This window comes from Plasmodium vinckei (genome assembly GCF_900681995.1).
Source record: "Plasmodium vinckei vinckei genome assembly, chromosome: PVVCY_10".
NCBI lineage: Eukaryota > Apicomplexa > Aconoidasida > Haemosporida > Plasmodiidae > Plasmodium > Plasmodium vinckei.
Genome location: NC_051302.1, coordinates 1,599,715 through 1,619,050, shown reverse-complemented (window position 1 = coordinate 1,619,050; position 19,336 = coordinate 1,599,715). Strand labels below are relative to the sequence as shown.

Below are 19,336 nucleotides of genomic sequence, written 5' to 3'. Positions count from 1 at the left end.
ATATATAAACTTCATAGCAGATAGCTGTATATAAATATATATTTCGCCACAATATTGTCTCTTTTAATTTATTTAAATCTTTTTTTAATTTATTATTTTTCCCATTTTTTTTTATTTATTTTTTCTTATAATTAAAAAATTATGACTTATGCAAAAACATTCGATAACCAGGCCAATCATAAGGCGTGGTGAAATTGTTTGAGCTCAAAAAGTCAAGTAACTGATAAACAATATTATCTTCAAAATAAAATTTATTTTTTAAATGATCCAACAATTTTTTTGATTCACTCCACTTTCCATTCAAATACAATTCCAGGCTTTGTTCAAATAAATGCAAATATTCCTCTGGATAATCCACCTTAATTAATCTTATATCGCTGCTTTTCGTGTATTCTGAAAATAGCTGTAATGAAATTATCATAAATATATGTGTATATATGACACGCTACATATTTCATCTAATGTACACACATATGCATATATTACGTCATAGTCGAGATTTGATAGCTGCTTTTTTCGTCGTCTTCTTTCTGTTTTTTCCTTTATATCATCGAAAATCTGTGAAAAATAGAAAGAAAGCAACGACAATTAAACTTATTGATCATATTACTTCCTCTATAACCTTAATATAAAAGCAACATCATATTCTACTGAGTTGTAATACTTTTGTCATTTTCCTATCCGAATTTGAACCCGAGCCAATGGTGTTGAACTTGTTTATTGTCTTTTCATTTTGGATCTGAATAAGCACGAAAAATTCAAAATATTTACAAAAAATTACTCAATATCTTATTCTTCATTTTCAAAAATACATTTACTACTTAAAAATTAACAAGAGTGGTATAATAATCCACACGTGATTGATAAATAAAATAATAAATAATATATATATGTATTCATCCATATAATTATTATGTTTTAACTTTGTTTAGGCACAGATCAACAGTGTACAAATATAACGGGTTTGTGGATCCCTTCAATGTCACTCTGTCTATTTTCCTAAGCAATTTCTTCAATTTTAAAAATAATAAAAGAGTGAATTTTACACTTTTGCAATTATATTATTTTTAACTATTTTATTTTCAATTTACTTATGCATTGTTTCTCTTTATTTTTTAAGGAAAAACGATGCAACTCACTTTAAAACCCTCAGACATATTGTCGTAAAAGTCGCCAGATATAATAATATTGGTTTTGTATATCTTTGAAATATCTTGTAACCGGCTAGCTATATTTACATTTTCAGATAAATAAGACAAATCAATTTTATACCGACTTCCTATAGCTCCTTCAATAGCCCATCCAAAATGTAAACCAAAACTTAATTCTATAATATTTTTGTTAATAAGTTCATCAATTTTCTCGCTTTTCAAGAACGCTCTTATTTTTTCTGACTGTATTTTTATTTTGAAATATTTATGATGTAGTATATTTTATATGTAAAAAAAATTTTAAATAAACTATTCTCATAAATATATATGAATTAGTGTATAATATGTAAATTAAATATCTCTAACATAAGATGTCTAGTAACACACCCTTACCTGTTTTAATCTTATCAATGTCTTTATTGTTGATAAAAAAGCTAAGTCACAAATTCTGTTAATTTTTTTTTTTTCAGAATAATATTCATAGGAGGGTACTTCTGTTTTGGCATATTCTTGATTTGAAAAACTTTTATTTAAACAATAATTTTTTTTATATTTCCATACTAATAAAAATGCATCTCCTATATTTTTGTTTATCGATCCATCATAAAAATCACAACACTCATGAATTATTTCTGCAACTAAATTTATGAATATCATAATCTAAATGAAAAGATATAAAAAAAAGGAAATATATATAATTATACTGGTGGGAACAAGCTATATTACCAGTTTATTCGAAAAATACATTCCAAATCTACATAAACAAAATAATCGAATATATAAATTGTTATAATATACTATACACACCTTTTCCTTTAGAATTTCAGTAATTTCAGTGAAATTTCTTATATCACAAAATGAAAAAACAGAATATACAATTTCTCCATTTATCAATAAATTTATTCTTTCTTGGTCATTTATATTTTTCGATATTATTTTTGCTCCTGCCTCCCCAAAACCTTTAAAAAAATATATGTAGATATATTAGTTTAATACAATTTCGTATCCTTATTTATTGTATTATACAAGAAACAAAAATATATATTTTTTACTACTATATATTTATTCATATTTATGTGTATGTAGGAATACCAAGTAGCATTAAAGTCCCAAGTTTCATTAAATTTTCTTCCATTTTTAATATTTCATAATTCCCTTTTATGCATTCTCTGATTTTTAAAATATGGAAAACATATATACGCACATATATATAATATATAGCCAACCAAATAAGGATATAAAGCTTTTTTTATTTACTTTTTCAATTGCTTAGTTCGTAAAATATTATCTAATTCATGATTCAGTAACTCCTCTTGCATTTCGAGAGCTAATGTTGGATTAGACCTAAATATAATAATAAAAATGTCTATATATAATAACTCTCCTATTAAATGATTATGTAAGTACATATTTATTAATATTTCACTATATTTCCTTAGAATAATACATTTATATTATTTTTATTTTATTTTCTTACTTCATGAGTTTCAACTTTTTCAATATGCTTTCTATTGGAAACAAGAGAATATTTAGCTCGACCGAAAAATAAAACAACATAAAAAAGGAAAACTAAAAATTTAAATATAATAATTATTTCGTTTAATCAAATATCTAAGTATGAAATGTGTAAATGGATAAATATCAAGGGTTGATATTTTGTTTCTTCATATTTTTTCTGCCTTTTTTTCTCATAAACATAATTTAATTTTTATTTTTTCTCTCATTTCATATATATGCAAGTACCAATATAATGAATATTTTTAATATCACTATATTCTTGATTTTTTTTATTATTTTTTTTTTTATGTTTATGTAAAAGATAAAATCTTTGGATTTGTAAACTTTTATTTCATAATGTCTTAGTTTATCTTAAAAAATCAGAAAGAATGCATCAATGATAATAATAAATACAATAGTAATACTTGTTATAGACTATTTTACTGCACTTATTTTATTTTAGCCATTTTATATACTTGAGTTTTGGATTGTACTGTCCAGGACAATTTCTTCCTCATTTTTTTCATTAGGGATTTTCATGTCTAACAATTTTGTCATCTCAACCTAAATGGGCATGCATATATATTACTCATATATGTTTATTAAAAATATTGAATAAGTTTTCTCTCTATATATTTTTTATTATTACATAGGATGATTTTGTAAAATCCCATAATATGTGTTTCTCTTCTCCAATATTAATTTCTTTCTTGTTAACAAAATTTTGTAATTTTCTTTTTGACTTAAAACTTATTAAATACTCTTCATCATTTTTTGTTCTTTGAATATTCTAAAATTAATGAATCAAGTTTGTATTTTTTGTGCCAACATATATGCTGATTTTATGTTTTTTTTTCGAAATATTTCATAACATACACTATAAAAATGAAGGGCTTTCAAAAATTCCGATTCATAATGGTCATCAAAATGTGTTCTAAAAGAATGATTGAAGAATTATATTATAAGATAAGTTAAGATAAGATAAATGCTATTTAAAAAAACAAAAAAGAAATAAACTAACTAAATATATATTTGTATTTCTTTTACTGTTAACCGGTCTATGTTGTATATAAAGTAGCTCATTGAACTTTTATTCCCCTTTGAAAAGCTTGCCTTAATTAATAATATTAAATTATTTATATATAGAGAGAAATCATATTTATTTTTGCAAATATAATAAACTAATGAGTTCTGTTTATGCCCTAACTAAACCCCTTTGGTGCAGCATTTGATATATTATATAATTCAAAATAACTTTACCAATTCAATCAATATATAGGATATCATAATAAAAATTAAGGACACAAAAAATCTTTTGATCAAAGTCAAGTGCATTTTATTTGTAAATTTTAAATTATCCTAATATAATTTCAAGATCATAAAAAGCATATACATACTATAGACAAATACATATATGGTTGTACAATATATAGAATAATTTGCGATACCCCTCGGCAATAAATAAATAAATATATTTTTACCTTCAAATATGGTTTATTTTTCATACTTTCCATTTTTTCAAACTAAAAAATGAAATAAATAATGGAATGTTAGAAAAAGGCGAATACAAGTATGCATATATATATATATGATCTTATTATATAGTCTGTTCTATTTATTATATTTTTGCCTTGTTTTTGGCTAAATGTTCATGCAAATATTATAACATTCCACTCATTCCGGTGTTCGTATTTGTCCTTAGTATGATCCTTGATTATTTTGATAACCAGCCGATATATTTTTGTGACTTTTAAGGCTTTAAACAATTGCAGTAAATAAAATATTTCTTCATTGCTTATGTCTTCAACACGATAGAAGCTATGCCAATCACACCAAAAAAATTTAAGCATAAAATATGGATGTATTTTAATATATTTATATGGATGGATGATTATGTTATGGAAATTTATTTTTTATTCTAATTAAATTGCTATACTTTTTAAAAGAGGAACACAAATAATTAAACACATAATTTTCACAAATAGATAAGTCTCCAAAAACCATAATTAATGACAAAACATCAAAAAACATAAAATAATAAATATAGGAAGTATTAATAGACAAATGAAATATTGTTTCAACAATATTAAGAATAATGAGAACAATAGTTAGTGTATCCGTCAATATATTTTCCCCCTATAAAGTATTACATAAATATATAACAGCAAAGTTATGTGTTTTATGTATAAAATGTTTTACTTTGCTAGAAAATGTGAAACAGGAATCATAAAAATGGATGTGTACATATTATATTTATTTTCATCTTTATCTCTTAACCTTATCAAAAAATATATACAAAATGTCTTTACTAAAAATTATTAAAACCAAATATAAAAAACTTAGACATTTGTGGAATCTTCGTGTTATTACTTCAAACTGTATATTCTATAATACATATATATACATTTCATATATGTGTGTATTTTTTTATAGTGTAAACAAAATAAATAAAATATTTATAATGAACAAAGTAAAAATTATACTGGATATGCTTAGCACTTTTTTTACAAATATTTATAACCTTTATTTTTTGTTTTAAAATACTCTTATAACTCCTACGATATTTTTCTTGATCTACTGATTCCTATAAAAATCAAATTTGTGTAATAAACTATTTTTCTCTTAAGAAAGTGAACAAGCTTGCCTATGGCTTATTTTGAAACAATTCAAACAATTTAAAAATATGTATACGTAGAATAGATCATTTTGTATACAAGCTTATAGATATATATGGTGTAAATATTATGCATATAATTAAGAATAGGTGCATTGTAACGACATTTTTATATCTCTCAATTTTTTCTCCTTTTTTTTTGCTAATTTTATTTGAAAAAATTTACATTTTCCGAAGTAAAGGAATACAAAACCTTTTCCTTAGGTCGACATTTTAAAAAAAACCTTTTTATTTGTTTACTTGGAAATATTTCCTTCATACAAATGTCTTTAAAATCAGGCATCCTTACATTATTATGATTATTTTGTAAATAAAGACATTTTTTTTATTTGGATATTGTAGAAAAAAGTAACTACACTTGTAATTTAATTATTCAAATAAATTTGTTTACACATTCATATTCGCCTTATTTTATTACAGCTACTATTTTTCTTATCATTTTATTCAGTATATATTTTATCTCCCTTTTTTAATCGGTTACTTATTCATAAATTATGAGAGAGACTGGACGGTATTTAATTTTTGCCCACATATGTATAGATGCGTAAATATGCACACATATGTGTCTACATTTTCGTTTTTCTTTCCTTTACCTTTTTTTAATATTATAATACGATTACATATATTTTATTGTATAATTACAAATCATCCAACTATTTTTCATTTACTATAAAATAAGTCTCAAAACTTCAATTGAAAATGTATAAATTAAAGAAAGTTTTAAAAATCAAATATATTTAAGACTGAAACAAAATTAAAAGACAAATTAGTGAAATGCTTTTCTCAAAATTTTTGAGATTTAAAGCATTAAAAACGACAAATAAAAAATAAAAGCAAAAATAAAAGCAAAAATAAAAGCAAAAAAAAAACAAAAAAAAAACAAAAAAATAGTGTAAATGCTACTATGACGCATACATTACCATACTCAGTAATATACGCAAAATGAAACTGAAAATAGGCATATGAAAAATCTAAGCATATAATATTTTATATACTTTCGGAATGGAAAAGATCCTCAATGAATTATATCTATTTGCGTATTCATGCCTTTAATTCTGTCCCTTGATATAATCACCATTATGATAAATGATATTATTATAATTTGATTATGCAATTTTAGTGTTTTTCATTGATTTTTTTTATTACATCCTTTTATGGGTTAAAGTAAAATACGACATTCCCTTTTCTTCCAATATGACATGGCTCACTTTTATATTCCAGCAAATCAAAAGAGCAAACCAAACTAAATTTTTTATTAACCTTTCCTAATGTTAAATGTAGTGTTGTATTATCATCATATTCTTCAATATTTTTTAAAGTAAAACTAATAAAAGAATGTTCTGATAAGCAGTTAACTATACTAGGTAATAATACTTCATTTACAACATCCAGTTTTGGCAGTTTTATTAAAAACAACTCATTTGGCACAACTTTATATATGCAATTAACTGATCTTGAATTTTTATAAAAAAACCCTCCAGACGGACTTATATTTAAATTTCCTTGTGAAAAATCACAAACATGAGTATCCGCATTTTGTACTACTGCGTACTCTTCAATTATTTCTCTTTTTAAATCAACTTTTACTTCACCTTCTAATAATTCAGATATTTGTTTTGGTTTTATTGTACAATAAAATAAAATGTCTGTTGCATTTTTATCTATAACTAAACGATATTCTTTAACAGCTTTATTATTATGTTGTATATCACTTATTGTATATTTTAAATTTTTTGAATAATTATTTATATCTGCATTACTTATAAAAGTATTTTTTAAAGGACAATATATTTTAGAGTTATTAAAACAATATATATCATATTCTTTATTTGCTAATATCCGAATTTCATCTCCAAAACCGGGTTTAAGACTGCAAATTATTTTTGTTTTACTTTGGGGTATTGTATTTAATTTATCAGTAAAATCACAGGTACACACATTATTCCCTATATTTTTTATGCCACTCGAATAATTCTCGAGTTGGGAATTGTGTGCAATACTATTTTCTCTTAAACATGTTATATATTCACTAAATATTACAAAAAAAAACGGAAAAATATATAGAAACAATTTTTTCATTTTATTAATTCAAATTTTGCTTGTTTTTTAGCGAAGATAGAATAAGGGGCACACTATCGTATTTATAATTATTATTTTACTTTTCCTTATTTTTTTTCATTTTATAGTTTTGAGTAAAATGCAATAGTAATTTAAAAAATTACGAAAAATATATACTCATTTTTTTTGGAAAAGATTATTTATATATGGTTGTGGCTTCTTTTTTTTTTACACTATGTTGTTTAATTATGTATACAATTTTCTCATTGAATTTTTACAACATATACTTTTTAATGAAGAAAATTTAATATATATTAATTTGTTACTATATATAAATAACTATTGTGCTTTTATATTTTTTCACTATATTTTATTTTTTTTTTTCTCTCTCTTTTCAAATTATACGCATGTGCATAAACAATTTCAATAAGAACAAGAACAAAATAGCAACTTATAAAAAAAATTTACTTGAATTGTGTATATAAATATATATACATATTTTATATTAAAAAATAATAGTAAACACAATAAATAGTATTCATATTAAAAATACCCCAAAAAATATAATTTTATGACATATTTACCAATTATTTTATTTTTTGTAATTTTTTATATTTTTTTTTTCTACACACCAATTTAATATATTTCCCCTTGTTGCAAACACCATTTTATGATAATAATAATTTTTCTCCCTAAAAATAATTATAATAAAATTAATATGATTAAAATAAGGTAAAACACTTGTGTGTTTTACACTTTTCTATATAATTTTCTTGGCTAATAAAATGGGAAACAGGTCTAATATTTTATCGAGTTGTTATATATGTTTCAAAATTAATGCAAATATTTTTTGTTTTTTTAGAGCAATTTTTTTTAAAATTTCAAGAATATAAAACTTAGTAAAAATGAAAAAAACAAAATGTGTTGTTATTAAATTTTATAATTTAGATATATTTTAAATCTACAAATATATAAACCCGTTATTAAAGGCCAAATGATTGTTGAAAATGGTGTTTTTAATTTCCAATAATATATATGTTATAACATTTAATTGTCAATTTTTGAATAAGAAAGGATTATAATTTTTCCTTCCTATGGAAGCACGTCTATATGCATGTACAAGCACATAAACCATACATACATGCAGTTATATACATTTTTCTCTTTTTATAATTTAAAAAAATAAGCAACCTTTATAATGTAAAGAGTGCAACTCTTGGATTGCCCACTACTCTTCCTTATATTTACACAACCGAAGTGTAATATTATGCAATTTATCGCAATTATATAATATGACAATGAAATACAAATACTGTATAAAAACTATTTATAATTCTTAGTTATTTATTATTTTAATCATAATTGTTCCTTGTGCTTATTTCAAAAAGATTGAATATATTCTTACGTAATTTGCGAAAGAGTTGCAAAAACATGGCATAAAATATAATTAAAAAAAAACAGTGTATAGCAAGTATATATTTATACATTTATTTATAATATATTAATTGGGGTAGGAACTCAAACCTCTTTTTATTCATGGAAAATATCAAGTAAAATTAGAGAATATGCCATTATTGTTAATTAAGAAAAGGAATGTTCTCTCCTCGTTCTTTATATCTCTGAAAGATACTATATAAACAAATTTGTTCATATGCCACATATGGGTAATAGATAAATTATTGTATATAAATGTGACAATTGCCAAAAATAAAATAAGCATATAATTTATTATAGTATAAATTTTTATATTCCCATTTTCAATTTTAGTAATGTTGAAAATATAATAAAAATATATAATAACACAGTTTTTTCTTAAAAGTCCCTTTTTCCATTTTTTTTAAATACTATAATTTGGTTACAATATTGTGTTATTGCTTAATAAAAAAAATAATCAGTGCATTGTGCATGTAAAAATTGAATTCCACATAAAAAAATTTATAATCATATTACATATGGTTACAATAATTTTTTTGGCATATATTATAAAGGTTATTTTTTGTCCTATATATAAAACTTATAATTTTAATTATACATATATTTTTTATTAAATAATATTCATAATTTTATTTTTTCATATATATTTCAAGACAAAATATTTTTAATTTTAATTTTTTTAACAAAAATTTTAGTGTATTAAAATTATATAGCGATCAGAATATAATATCTTTCTTAATCTTTTTAAAGTGGAAAATATATAGACTATTTTATATATTATATACATTATTTTACATACGTTTAAAGCCAATATTTATTTATTATTATTTTACATAGTATTCATTAATTTTTTTTTATTGTTATTTAACATATATAATACAAAAAATATATTTTTTAAAAATTTACAATCACCAAAATGGTGAGCAAGAAGGTAATACCATTTTCTCTTTTTTTACTTTTAAATTTATCCATAATAAAATGTAGCAATGCGACAAATAAAAAGAACGCTTCAAAAGAAATGAAAAATGGTAGCTCCCAAGACGCCTTACATATGGAACATCTTCAAAAATTAAAAGAGCTACTTAATGAAAATAAATTGAATGAAGCTGCTGAATTATTTAATGAAATTAAAATAGCAGACAAAAATGGCAATAACGAAAATGATCATAGCACAATAATAGATGAAAGTAGTTTATATCCTGACGTGAGCGAAAATATATTTGATAATTTAATAAATCCTGAAGATATGAAAGAAATGATAAGGTTTTATATGTACTTACAAAATGTGTTAAATTCAAAAAATGAAACATCGGAAAAAAAAATGGTGAAAACATTTTTAAGAAAAACTATGGAAAAAGTCAAAAACAATAGTGAAAATAAATCTATGGATGAAATTATTAATGAAATTGAAGGTCACGATGAAATGTTAGAAAAGTTAGCTAGCTTAATGAAATTGAATAAAGATGATTTAAAAAATCCAGAAACTAAAAACAAATTAAATCAAATTTTAATAGGTATGATAAAATTTAGAGAATATACAAGTGACAGCAGTGTTACAGATGCCTTGTTGAATGATATTAAAATTCAAGAAGTACAATCAGAAGATGGAACTAAAAAACCCAAATTACAAGTTAATATTAGCGACAGTAAAGCACATTTAGATATTTTGCATAAAGCAACAAAATTTATGGGAATGGAAATCGATCACGAAGAATTAAAAAATTTAACAGTTAATAATAAATGGTACGAAAATTTTTTAACTGATATTATTAATAGTTCAGATGAGTTATGAACAGTTAAACAAATCACAATTTTTATGCTATCAATATATAATATAGACTAAATCATGAGTATACATAATATATATATATACACCGATTTTATAATGACAAAATTTTTATATTATTTAGGGATGTTATCCATAATGATAACTTTATTTTCTTGCTCTTAAATGTGCTGCACCGACATATATAAAATATTGCTTTTATTAAACATATGATGATTGGGTAAAACACATATATCATATTGTATGTATATGTACTATGTATTATTTTATATAGTCCTATCCATTTGTTATGTTTTTACAGCTTTGTATTGATTTCCTTGCATTATCATTATATCTATATGTGATTTATGTGATTAATGGATTCACATGGTTTTAATAAATATATAATATGCATATTTATAATATATATTTTTTTAAGTACATTATTTAATGATAATACTACATGATTTCATTTAACAATATATATATGTATATAGTTGTCATACTTTATTTTAGCATGTATACTTACATATTCAGTTTTATATTGCGGTTCATAACTTTATTTACTTGCTTATGGCATTTTTTCGTGATTATTTTGTCGAAATTACATAAGAATATATATATATATTGTATCATAATATGTATATTATTTTTATATATATTATACAAACAATTTTATGGCAATATATTTAAAAAATTGTCTTTAAATAAAGCTATAGTATATTAATAGGAAAAAATAATACCGGTTTATAAATATGAAACAATATTATGGTTTTTATTTTATTTCTTATAAATCCATATGAAAAAATGGAATAAATAACTTTCTTCTTTAAGGCGGTTCTATCCTTATTATTAATTATAACAAAAAGGTAGCCAATTATAACGTATGATTTATACGTAGACATTTATAGAGTGAACATAATTTCATATAATTGGGATCCTAACAAAGGAAAATATAATTTGTTTTTTAAATTTAATGTACAATCATGCCATATGTTATCCATATAAATATATTTCCATGATATATGGTCGTATGTATTATTTCACTGCGTCTGAATGCGTTGTATTATAGTATATATCAAAAGGTAAACAATGGAAAATATGGAAACTCTTTCTTAATAATATATAATTGTATTTCACCAATATTTAATTGAATCAAAATATTAATTTTTGCTTCAATAATAAATGATGTCAATATTATGGTTTATCATATATTAATTTCCATATATTGGTATAAATAAATGTTCAATTATTTGTTTTTTTTTTCTTTTTTTAATTTTTTTCAGTTTTTCATACACTATTTTAACTTTATTATTTTTTATTTTAGAACTTATAATTCAATACAATAGGTTCATAAAATAAACCGTTTTATTTTTTGTTTCATTTTCATCTATTTGCAGTTACTATTAAATAGTAGTACGTTATCAAAAGCTTATTTAATTTGTATATATTTTTCTTCATGAAAATATTCATTTAATAAAATTTAAGAGATTGAAACCCCAAAGGTTATACATATCATTAATTTTTATATTCCTCTTTAATAGTAATATTTAAAAATGTTATACTAGTGAAGTTTTCCTCCTCATGATAATTTTAATTTGAATTGGGAAACAAGTAAAATAAAAAAGGAGGATAAAAGAAGCTGAACAAAACAAAAATAAATTAATATTGGTATACACGTTTAAAACCATGGATGACGACAGAATTAAAGACATTTATTTAATATTGAAAACCAAAAATAAAAAAGAATGGGGGGAATTAATGCAGCAACTAACAAAAGATCAAAGACGGAAATTAATATATTATATAAAGAAAAAAAATAAAAAATCACGTGAGTTAAAAAGACATATATACTTTCTCTGTAGAAAATACACATGTGCTATTTGTATAAATTCATATATGTATAAACATATTTATTATCCATATTTTCAATTCCACATATAATTTATATCCTTTTTCTTTTTAGTGAATAAAATTAAGAATATTAAGATTGATAAAAATGCCGATAAAAACAAAAGTAAACCTAACCGTTATTATGGGCATGTCCTAATTGATTATTCCAATGTAAGCTTTCTATGAAATATATAATATTATATAGACAGTTGAAATAGAACCATAAAATAAATTAAGACTATTATTTTGTATGAGTTCTTTTTTTTAAAAAAAAAGATAAAGTAACAATGTTTAAAAGTTGTAATCGTTTTAATGCTGATATTTGATTTACATATTGTTCAACTAAATTTAAATTGGCTAGCTTGGCTTTATTTATTATTTTTTTTTTATTGCCGTTCAGGTAAAATATGATCTAAATTTAAAAAATTATATAGCTAGAATATTGCGGATTTACAAACTAGAAGATAATTTCAATTTTATAAAAGGGCTGCATTTATATATGAATATTTTATGCTATGTTATATTTAAAAAGTTTTCATACGAGTATAAAAATGACAATAAAAATAAGGATCTTTTAGTATTTTTAAAAAAAATATTTCCATTTGAATTTCAAAATTTTCAAGACGTATACAATAAGAGATGGAGTAATGATTTTACCTCTCCTGAAAATATAATAAAACAGAAGGATAATGTCGAAATTGTAAAAGAAGTATACAATATCGATGATAACAAATTAGAGACAGATGGTATAAATAAAAATGCCAATACAAGTAATGTAAAAAATATTTCTAATAGCAGCAGTATTTGTTTGAATTTATACAACAATAGCAATTCTCTGGATCAAAAAGTGGCAAATGATATGAAAAACGTATTAATAAAAACTGAAAAATTAGATGAGACTGATAATGATGTTGCTCACCAAAGTGACGATGACAATTGTTATGATAGTGCTGAGAATAGCATGTCTATTGGAAAAAATAATAAAGAATATAATTTAGAGGAGTTAAAAAAGTCTATAAAAAAAGAATTTATATATAATGATTATATCTTTAAAAATAAAGATATCCAAAAAATTATAAAAAACATATTTGATGAGAAAAGATTTGATTATCGGCTTCGTTTCAGAAGTATATTATCACAAACCTTAAACAATGAGGATTATAAAAAATATTGTGACTTAAGAGAAAAGTTATTTAAATATAAAAAAAATAAATTTATGAAATGGATATCTCAGTTTACTAAAATTACTTTATTAGATCTATATGCAGTAAACTTTTTTATATTTTTATTTTTGGATCGATTATATTTAATTATCGAAACATATATTAGGTTAAATTATTGCGGAAAAGAATACACTCCTGAGTCTAGTGATAACTTTTTAGAAGATTTAAATGAATTCCAAACATTTAACAATATATTAAATATATTTGGAGATACAAATCCGACAGAACAGGAAAATACACTAAGAAATGATTTTAATGATAATACAAACAACGATCAACACATTCAAAAATTTAATGAAACTTACAATAGTATAATTAAAGAAAAATTTTCAAATTTTTTTTATTCAATAGAATTAATATATAATGTAGATATATATAATTTTAAAATAAAAAATAAAATCAAATTTGAACAGTTAATAAATACGGATATATCAACATATATCAATGAAACAAATGTTTATGATATAATTAATTACGATAAAAATACAAACTCGGATCCATGGAAAGCCTTAGCCAATTTTGCTTTGCTTCATAATAGGTAAAGGGAAATTCAAATGACAAATACCATATTGTATTTCAAAAATTTATTGTCTCTATGCCCTCATATATATACTTTTTTTCATTCTTATTTCGTTTTAATAGGAACCTAAAACTGGAGAAGTTTGACTGCTTTTCCCTCTTTTTAATCGTACGATTTAAATTTTATCTAGAAGAATTTAAAGAAAATGCTAATATCGATTATATTTATAAAACTGTAAAGGAAGAATTTGATCAAGTGCAAAATTATTTAGAGTCTCAAAATAACCTAAATAATGCCAATAAAGATATGGAAAATAGCTTTAGTAAAAATGGAATTAATGAAGAAAACAAAAATGATGAGAATGGGCAGGATGAAAACGATTCAAACGATTTCGAGCTCAATCACTTAGTGCCTCTTTATCTTGATCTTCAAAAGGAGCTAAAAAAGGTATATTTTTCACTACTAAAAGAAAATATAAAAATTTGAAAAAATATTAACTTTTATTCAGTTTTCTATTATTTTTTATACTATTTATTATATACCTATAGGTAAATGACTACATGAAATTTTACGGAAATTTAATATCCTTTGTAAATTTTATACAAGAATATGCCACCAAATCAGTCAAAAACATTGTCAAATCAGAAACAAATGAAGAGAAAAAAAAATACTTTGATCTATCCTTTTTTTTAAGCACATATGTTAAAGAGCAATTTAAAACAGAATAAAAAAGTATATCATTTTATTTCAGTTATATATTCCCGAATAGACACATGCATTATCCCAATTTTCAACTTGTGTGTAAACATTTTATTTACATATTTTTTTTAGCATTATGATCCATCCCCGTTTTTATATATTCAAAATATTTTATAAAACATTTTTAATAAATGTTTCCTTTTATTTATTCTGGATTATAATTCTACACGATAATTTTTCAGTCTACATAATCCCCCTAATACTATTTTTTATAATATTTTTTTTGTTTTTTAATTTTATTTATTTTTTTTAAATTCATGAGCTTAATATTATTTTTTTTTCTCTATAATCCTTTCATACATTCGGAGAGGAAAAAATATTCATATGGTTACCAAATATTCGAATATAAAATATTAATATATATTTTTTTTCACCATTAAATGATATAATATAATGTTATTTTTACAATTATAATTTGCTAGAATATAGCGTGTGTTGTAAAATTTATTTAAAAAAAGACTTTAAAAATGTTTACTTGTTTTTAAAAAATAATTATATATAATATTATTATAACCAAAACAAATGAATAATAACAAAGTTAAATTTTATTTTTATCTTTTCACAAAATTTAAAATACCTATCATATATGAAAAAACAAAAATAATATGAATATGTACATATTTTAAGCTTGCTACTATCTCTCGAAATATTTTCGAATTATGTAAATCCCTCCACTAAATTTTGTTTAATTCTCATGGACTTCTTCATTTTCTAAAAAGAAATAATCATATAAAAAATATATTTTGTAATAGTATGACTTATAATATCATTCCCTATAGAACAAACAAATCTTAAGCAAACCAAAAAACTCGAATAAATTAATGTGTCTTACTACTAATGGTGGAAAGGTATTTTTCTCTATAATATATAATTTTCCTTTTTTTTATTTTTGATTTTTTTAACATTGAAAAAAATTTATCCTCCTAAAAATAGTTTTATAATATTTCATAAGTTAAGCAAAATTTATTAAAAATTGTGTGTGAAAACATTTGTAGGAATATATATAAGGACTTACCTGTATGTCCATGTTAAATGAAAAGGAAGATAAATGCTTTATCATTGTGTCAACATTTTCCATAGAATGGAATTTGTTAAAATATGTAAATATACATATAATTGTCTGAATAGGGAAAGAAAATATATAAAATATTATGAATATATTTCGCCTTTTTTATTATGTAAAAATTATATACTTTATAAAGCTATTTTTTATTTACCTCGAATATTATTTTTTCATTAAATGTATAGATATCAAATATGCGAATGAAAATACGGAAAGGTAAACACCTGAAAAGGGTGAAAATGTAAAGAGAAATATGCATATTGTATTATTTTATATATTAAACTTCTTACAACCAAGCTAAACAAATTCATAACAAATTTTTAAATATAAAAAATTACGTTAAAAACATCGTGTAAGCCCATTGAATAAATATATTATCTATATTATAATGTTTAACGATTTCTTTATAAACTTCAATATTTTTTTTTGTCAAAATTTCCTTAATTGTATATAAAAATATTTGTATTTCCTGTTTGTTAAAGCTGTATAAGTTCCGCATATTCTTATATTCCTGTAAAAAAAGTAAATAAAAAAATAACACCATCAGCTATAATCAACCCGACATAACAATAATGACGAACTTAATAGATGGTAAAATCCAAAATTGTAACAAAAATAAAAACCATATTTTTGTAGATTATTTTCGAAATGGGGTCCTTACCATAAAATTTGCAAAATGGATAAATGCTTTTTCCAGTTTGCAGTGTAACAAAAATACTAAGGCGATGTATGACATTCCTTGAATATACCTATAGAAGAAAATTCAAAAATCAATGAAGAAGAAACAGATAAATAATCAAACAATCAAACAATCAAAAATAGACATATTCTTGCTCGTGTTTCTCCCCCTTTTGTACTTACCCTAATTCTGGCTTAAACATAACATACATTTGTAGAAGCTTGTTTAAGTTTTTTTTGGTATCAGGGATATTTAATTCAAACAATAAATTGTCTTGATCTACACTATTTCGTTGATAATATTCTTGGTTCTTTTTTATTATATACATCGTTCTATCTAAATCGATTAATATTTGATAAAAAAATTTATGAATTGAATAACGTTGAAGTATATCTATATCTAAATATTCAAATTTGTTCATTTCAACTTTTTCTTTTTTATCATTTTCCTTATCACATTCTTCATCCTTATTAAGATTCGATGTACTATTTAATTCACTATTCACTTCTATACCATTGTCAGTACTACCTACTTTACCATTCTCTTTTGAATCATTACTACCCTCTTCATCATCTTCTATAAATATTCCTGCCTTCACCAATTTTTTAAAAAGTTCACTTTCTTTTACTGTACTTATTAATTCATTTTCATCGACAAAACATGTTCCACTTGATGGTGAGGGCACAACATTTATGCTACTTTTTTCTAAATTTATTAAACTTTTAAAATAACGAGAAAAATTATTATGATATTGCTTATTATTTATGTATATATATATTTGTATAAAGTTTGCATTTTTAATTAATACTTTAACAAAATAATCTGATATATTTAATTTGTTATTTATATTTGCTTTCCAAAAATATTCTTTTATAACTTGAGGCATATAATTCATCATTACTAATTCGATTAATGTATATATTTTTTTTTCATCATTTATTAAAGGTATAATTTTATTATACCAATATTTTATAAGTGTTATTTCTTTAATTATACTTATATCTTTATATTCACTATCTGTGTATTTATCACTTTCTTTTGAATGTTGTTTATCTTTAAAAAATGAATAACTTTTTTTTTTATTTATTTTACTTCCTTTATTATTATTATATAAATATTGTGGATTATCATAAATACAATTCTCATCATTATCATAAAAATCAACATATTCATTCTCACGTAAAGACAGTTTCATATATTTATTCATATCATTGTTTCGATCATTGTCCATTTCATCAAACTCCTTTGTATCATCATTATATATATGTTCACATTCTTGGAAGTTATTAGAATTATTAATAGATTTAATCCATTTATAATCAAATTGTTTTGCCCATTTCGAAGTCCCTGTAGTTCTTTTTGTTTTTTGATCTACGTTGTCTTTTCCTTGTATTGATAAATTCATTGTATCTATTCCTTCATCATTTTTTTGCTTTTTTTGTTTACTACTTTTATCACTAAAAAATGAAAAAGGCATATTCTGAAACCTTGTCATACTCCCTTTCCCTCTTCGATTATGATTATAACCCGATTCAGCTACTCCATCTTTTTCAAAAATTTCATTATCATCTTCGTTATCAATCTTTCCATCCTCATCTTCTTTTTTTTTGCTAGTTTTATTTTTTTTATTGAAAAAATTTAAAAAATAATTATTATTAACGAAACTTTTACTACCCATTTTCCTCTTTTCAATCATATTATGTTCAAATGTGTCGTCTTCTTTACTTTTTAATAATTCTTTTTGCATTTCTATTATTTTTTCTAAATTTTTTATTTTATTTTGCAAACTTTTATTTACTTCTAATAATTCAATATATAGTTCGTGATATATAACATTATGATTATATTCGTAAACACTTTTAGGAGGGTCAAGAGCTTTTATTTCTTTACTCAAATCATTTTCATTTTCACTTTTCATTTCAAAATTTTTGTTTATTTCTTCGTCACTTATTTTATGGGTATTTTCCATCTCATTTTGTTCTACACCTTTATTAGGTATAATTTCTTTCATTTCAAAACTACATACATTTTCAATATTTGATATATTCTCTGTACTTTCATTTAAATTTTGTTTACTACTATCAAATGTGTTATTTATAAAGTTAGTATTCTCTATATCACTATTGTGTAAGTTTTGTAATGACTTATCATTTTCTAAAACCTTAAAATTATTAGAGGTATTATCATTGGTGCTACTATTACACCGAGGAATTGCTACACTTTCTTCATCAACATTATTTACTCTCCTTATATTATTCGTACAATTTATATTTACTTGATTATCTCTAAACTTTTCTGATTCATTAATGTGAAAATTTTTATTCTTCTCTAAATGTGTTTGTAGAAAAGACGAGTTTTCACTAGAATTCATATTTGTACTATTATTATTCTCAAATATGTTATCTCTTAAATTTTGTAGCAAATTTTCCGAAAAGTTTTGATTTTTTCTGATTTTTTCATTATTTATATTTTTATCATTTAAATAATTTTGATACTCATCCATACATTATATTTTTTTATTTATTTTCTATATATCTTTATAATTCAAATGTTCCTTAAATATATTTAAATAGATATTTTTTTACAATAGTTATTCAAGATCAAATATATAAATATATAC

The 19,336-nt window shown here is 22.3% G+C and overlaps 5 protein-coding genes across 5 annotated transcripts; 2 read left to right on the top strand and 3 right to left on the bottom strand.

Moving 5' to 3' along the window:
* Positions 1 to 139: 139 nt before the first annotated feature.
* Positions 140 to 4,652, bottom strand: PVVCY_1004290 (adenylyl cyclase alpha, putative; the record flags this gene model as incomplete). The annotated part of the gene is made up of 18 exons (XM_037634488.1): positions 140 to 403; positions 487 to 558; positions 665 to 739; positions 924 to 1,010; positions 1,140 to 1,394; positions 1,545 to 1,811; positions 1,959 to 2,110; positions 2,244 to 2,320; positions 2,409 to 2,495; positions 2,629 to 2,720; positions 2,895 to 3,019; positions 3,125 to 3,212; positions 3,298 to 3,427; positions 3,703 to 3,761; positions 3,909 to 4,007; positions 4,130 to 4,171; positions 4,316 to 4,466; positions 4,585 to 4,652. The coding sequence occupies 18 exons, from the start codon at positions 4,650 to 4,652 to the stop codon at positions 140 to 142; spliced, it is 2,190 nt and encodes a 729-aa protein (XP_037490581.1).
* Positions 4,653 to 6,474: 1,822 nt separating this feature from the next.
* On the bottom strand, positions 6,475 to 7,501 carry PVVCY_1004280 (conserved Plasmodium protein, unknown function; the record flags this gene model as incomplete). The annotated part of the gene is made up of 2 exons (XM_008625876.2): positions 6,475 to 7,351; positions 7,482 to 7,501. 2 exons carry the CDS (start codon positions 7,499 to 7,501, stop codon positions 6,475 to 6,477), a joined length of 897 nt encoding a protein of 298 aa, XP_008624098.2.
* A 2,229-nt stretch (positions 7,502 to 9,730) lies between these two features.
* PVVCY_1004270 (conserved Plasmodium protein, unknown function) lies at positions 9,731 to 10,606 on the top strand (the record flags this gene model as incomplete). Its single annotated transcript, XM_008625875.2, has 1 exon — positions 9,731 to 10,606. One exon carries the CDS (start codon positions 9,731 to 9,733, stop codon positions 10,604 to 10,606), a length of 876 nt encoding a protein of 291 aa, XP_008624097.2.
* Positions 10,607 to 12,268: 1,662 nt separating this feature from the next.
* Positions 12,269 to 14,943, top strand: PVVCY_1004260 (conserved Plasmodium protein, unknown function; the record flags this gene model as incomplete). Its single annotated transcript, XM_008625874.2, has 5 exons — positions 12,269 to 12,410; positions 12,546 to 12,643; positions 12,873 to 14,233; positions 14,338 to 14,662; positions 14,764 to 14,943. The coding sequence occupies 5 exons, from the start codon at positions 12,269 to 12,271 to the stop codon at positions 14,941 to 14,943; spliced, it is 2,106 nt and encodes a 701-aa protein (XP_008624096.2).
* Positions 14,944 to 15,659: 716 nt separating this feature from the next.
* PVVCY_1004250 (GTPase-activating protein, putative) lies at positions 15,660 to 19,219 on the bottom strand (the record flags this gene model as incomplete). Its single annotated transcript, XM_008625873.2, has 7 exons — positions 15,660 to 15,685; positions 15,807 to 15,897; positions 15,990 to 16,094; positions 16,192 to 16,261; positions 16,376 to 16,548; positions 16,699 to 16,786; positions 16,899 to 19,219. 7 exons carry the CDS (start codon positions 19,217 to 19,219, stop codon positions 15,660 to 15,662), a joined length of 2,874 nt encoding a protein of 957 aa, XP_008624095.2.
* Between the last annotated feature and the right edge of the window lie 117 nt (positions 19,220 to 19,336).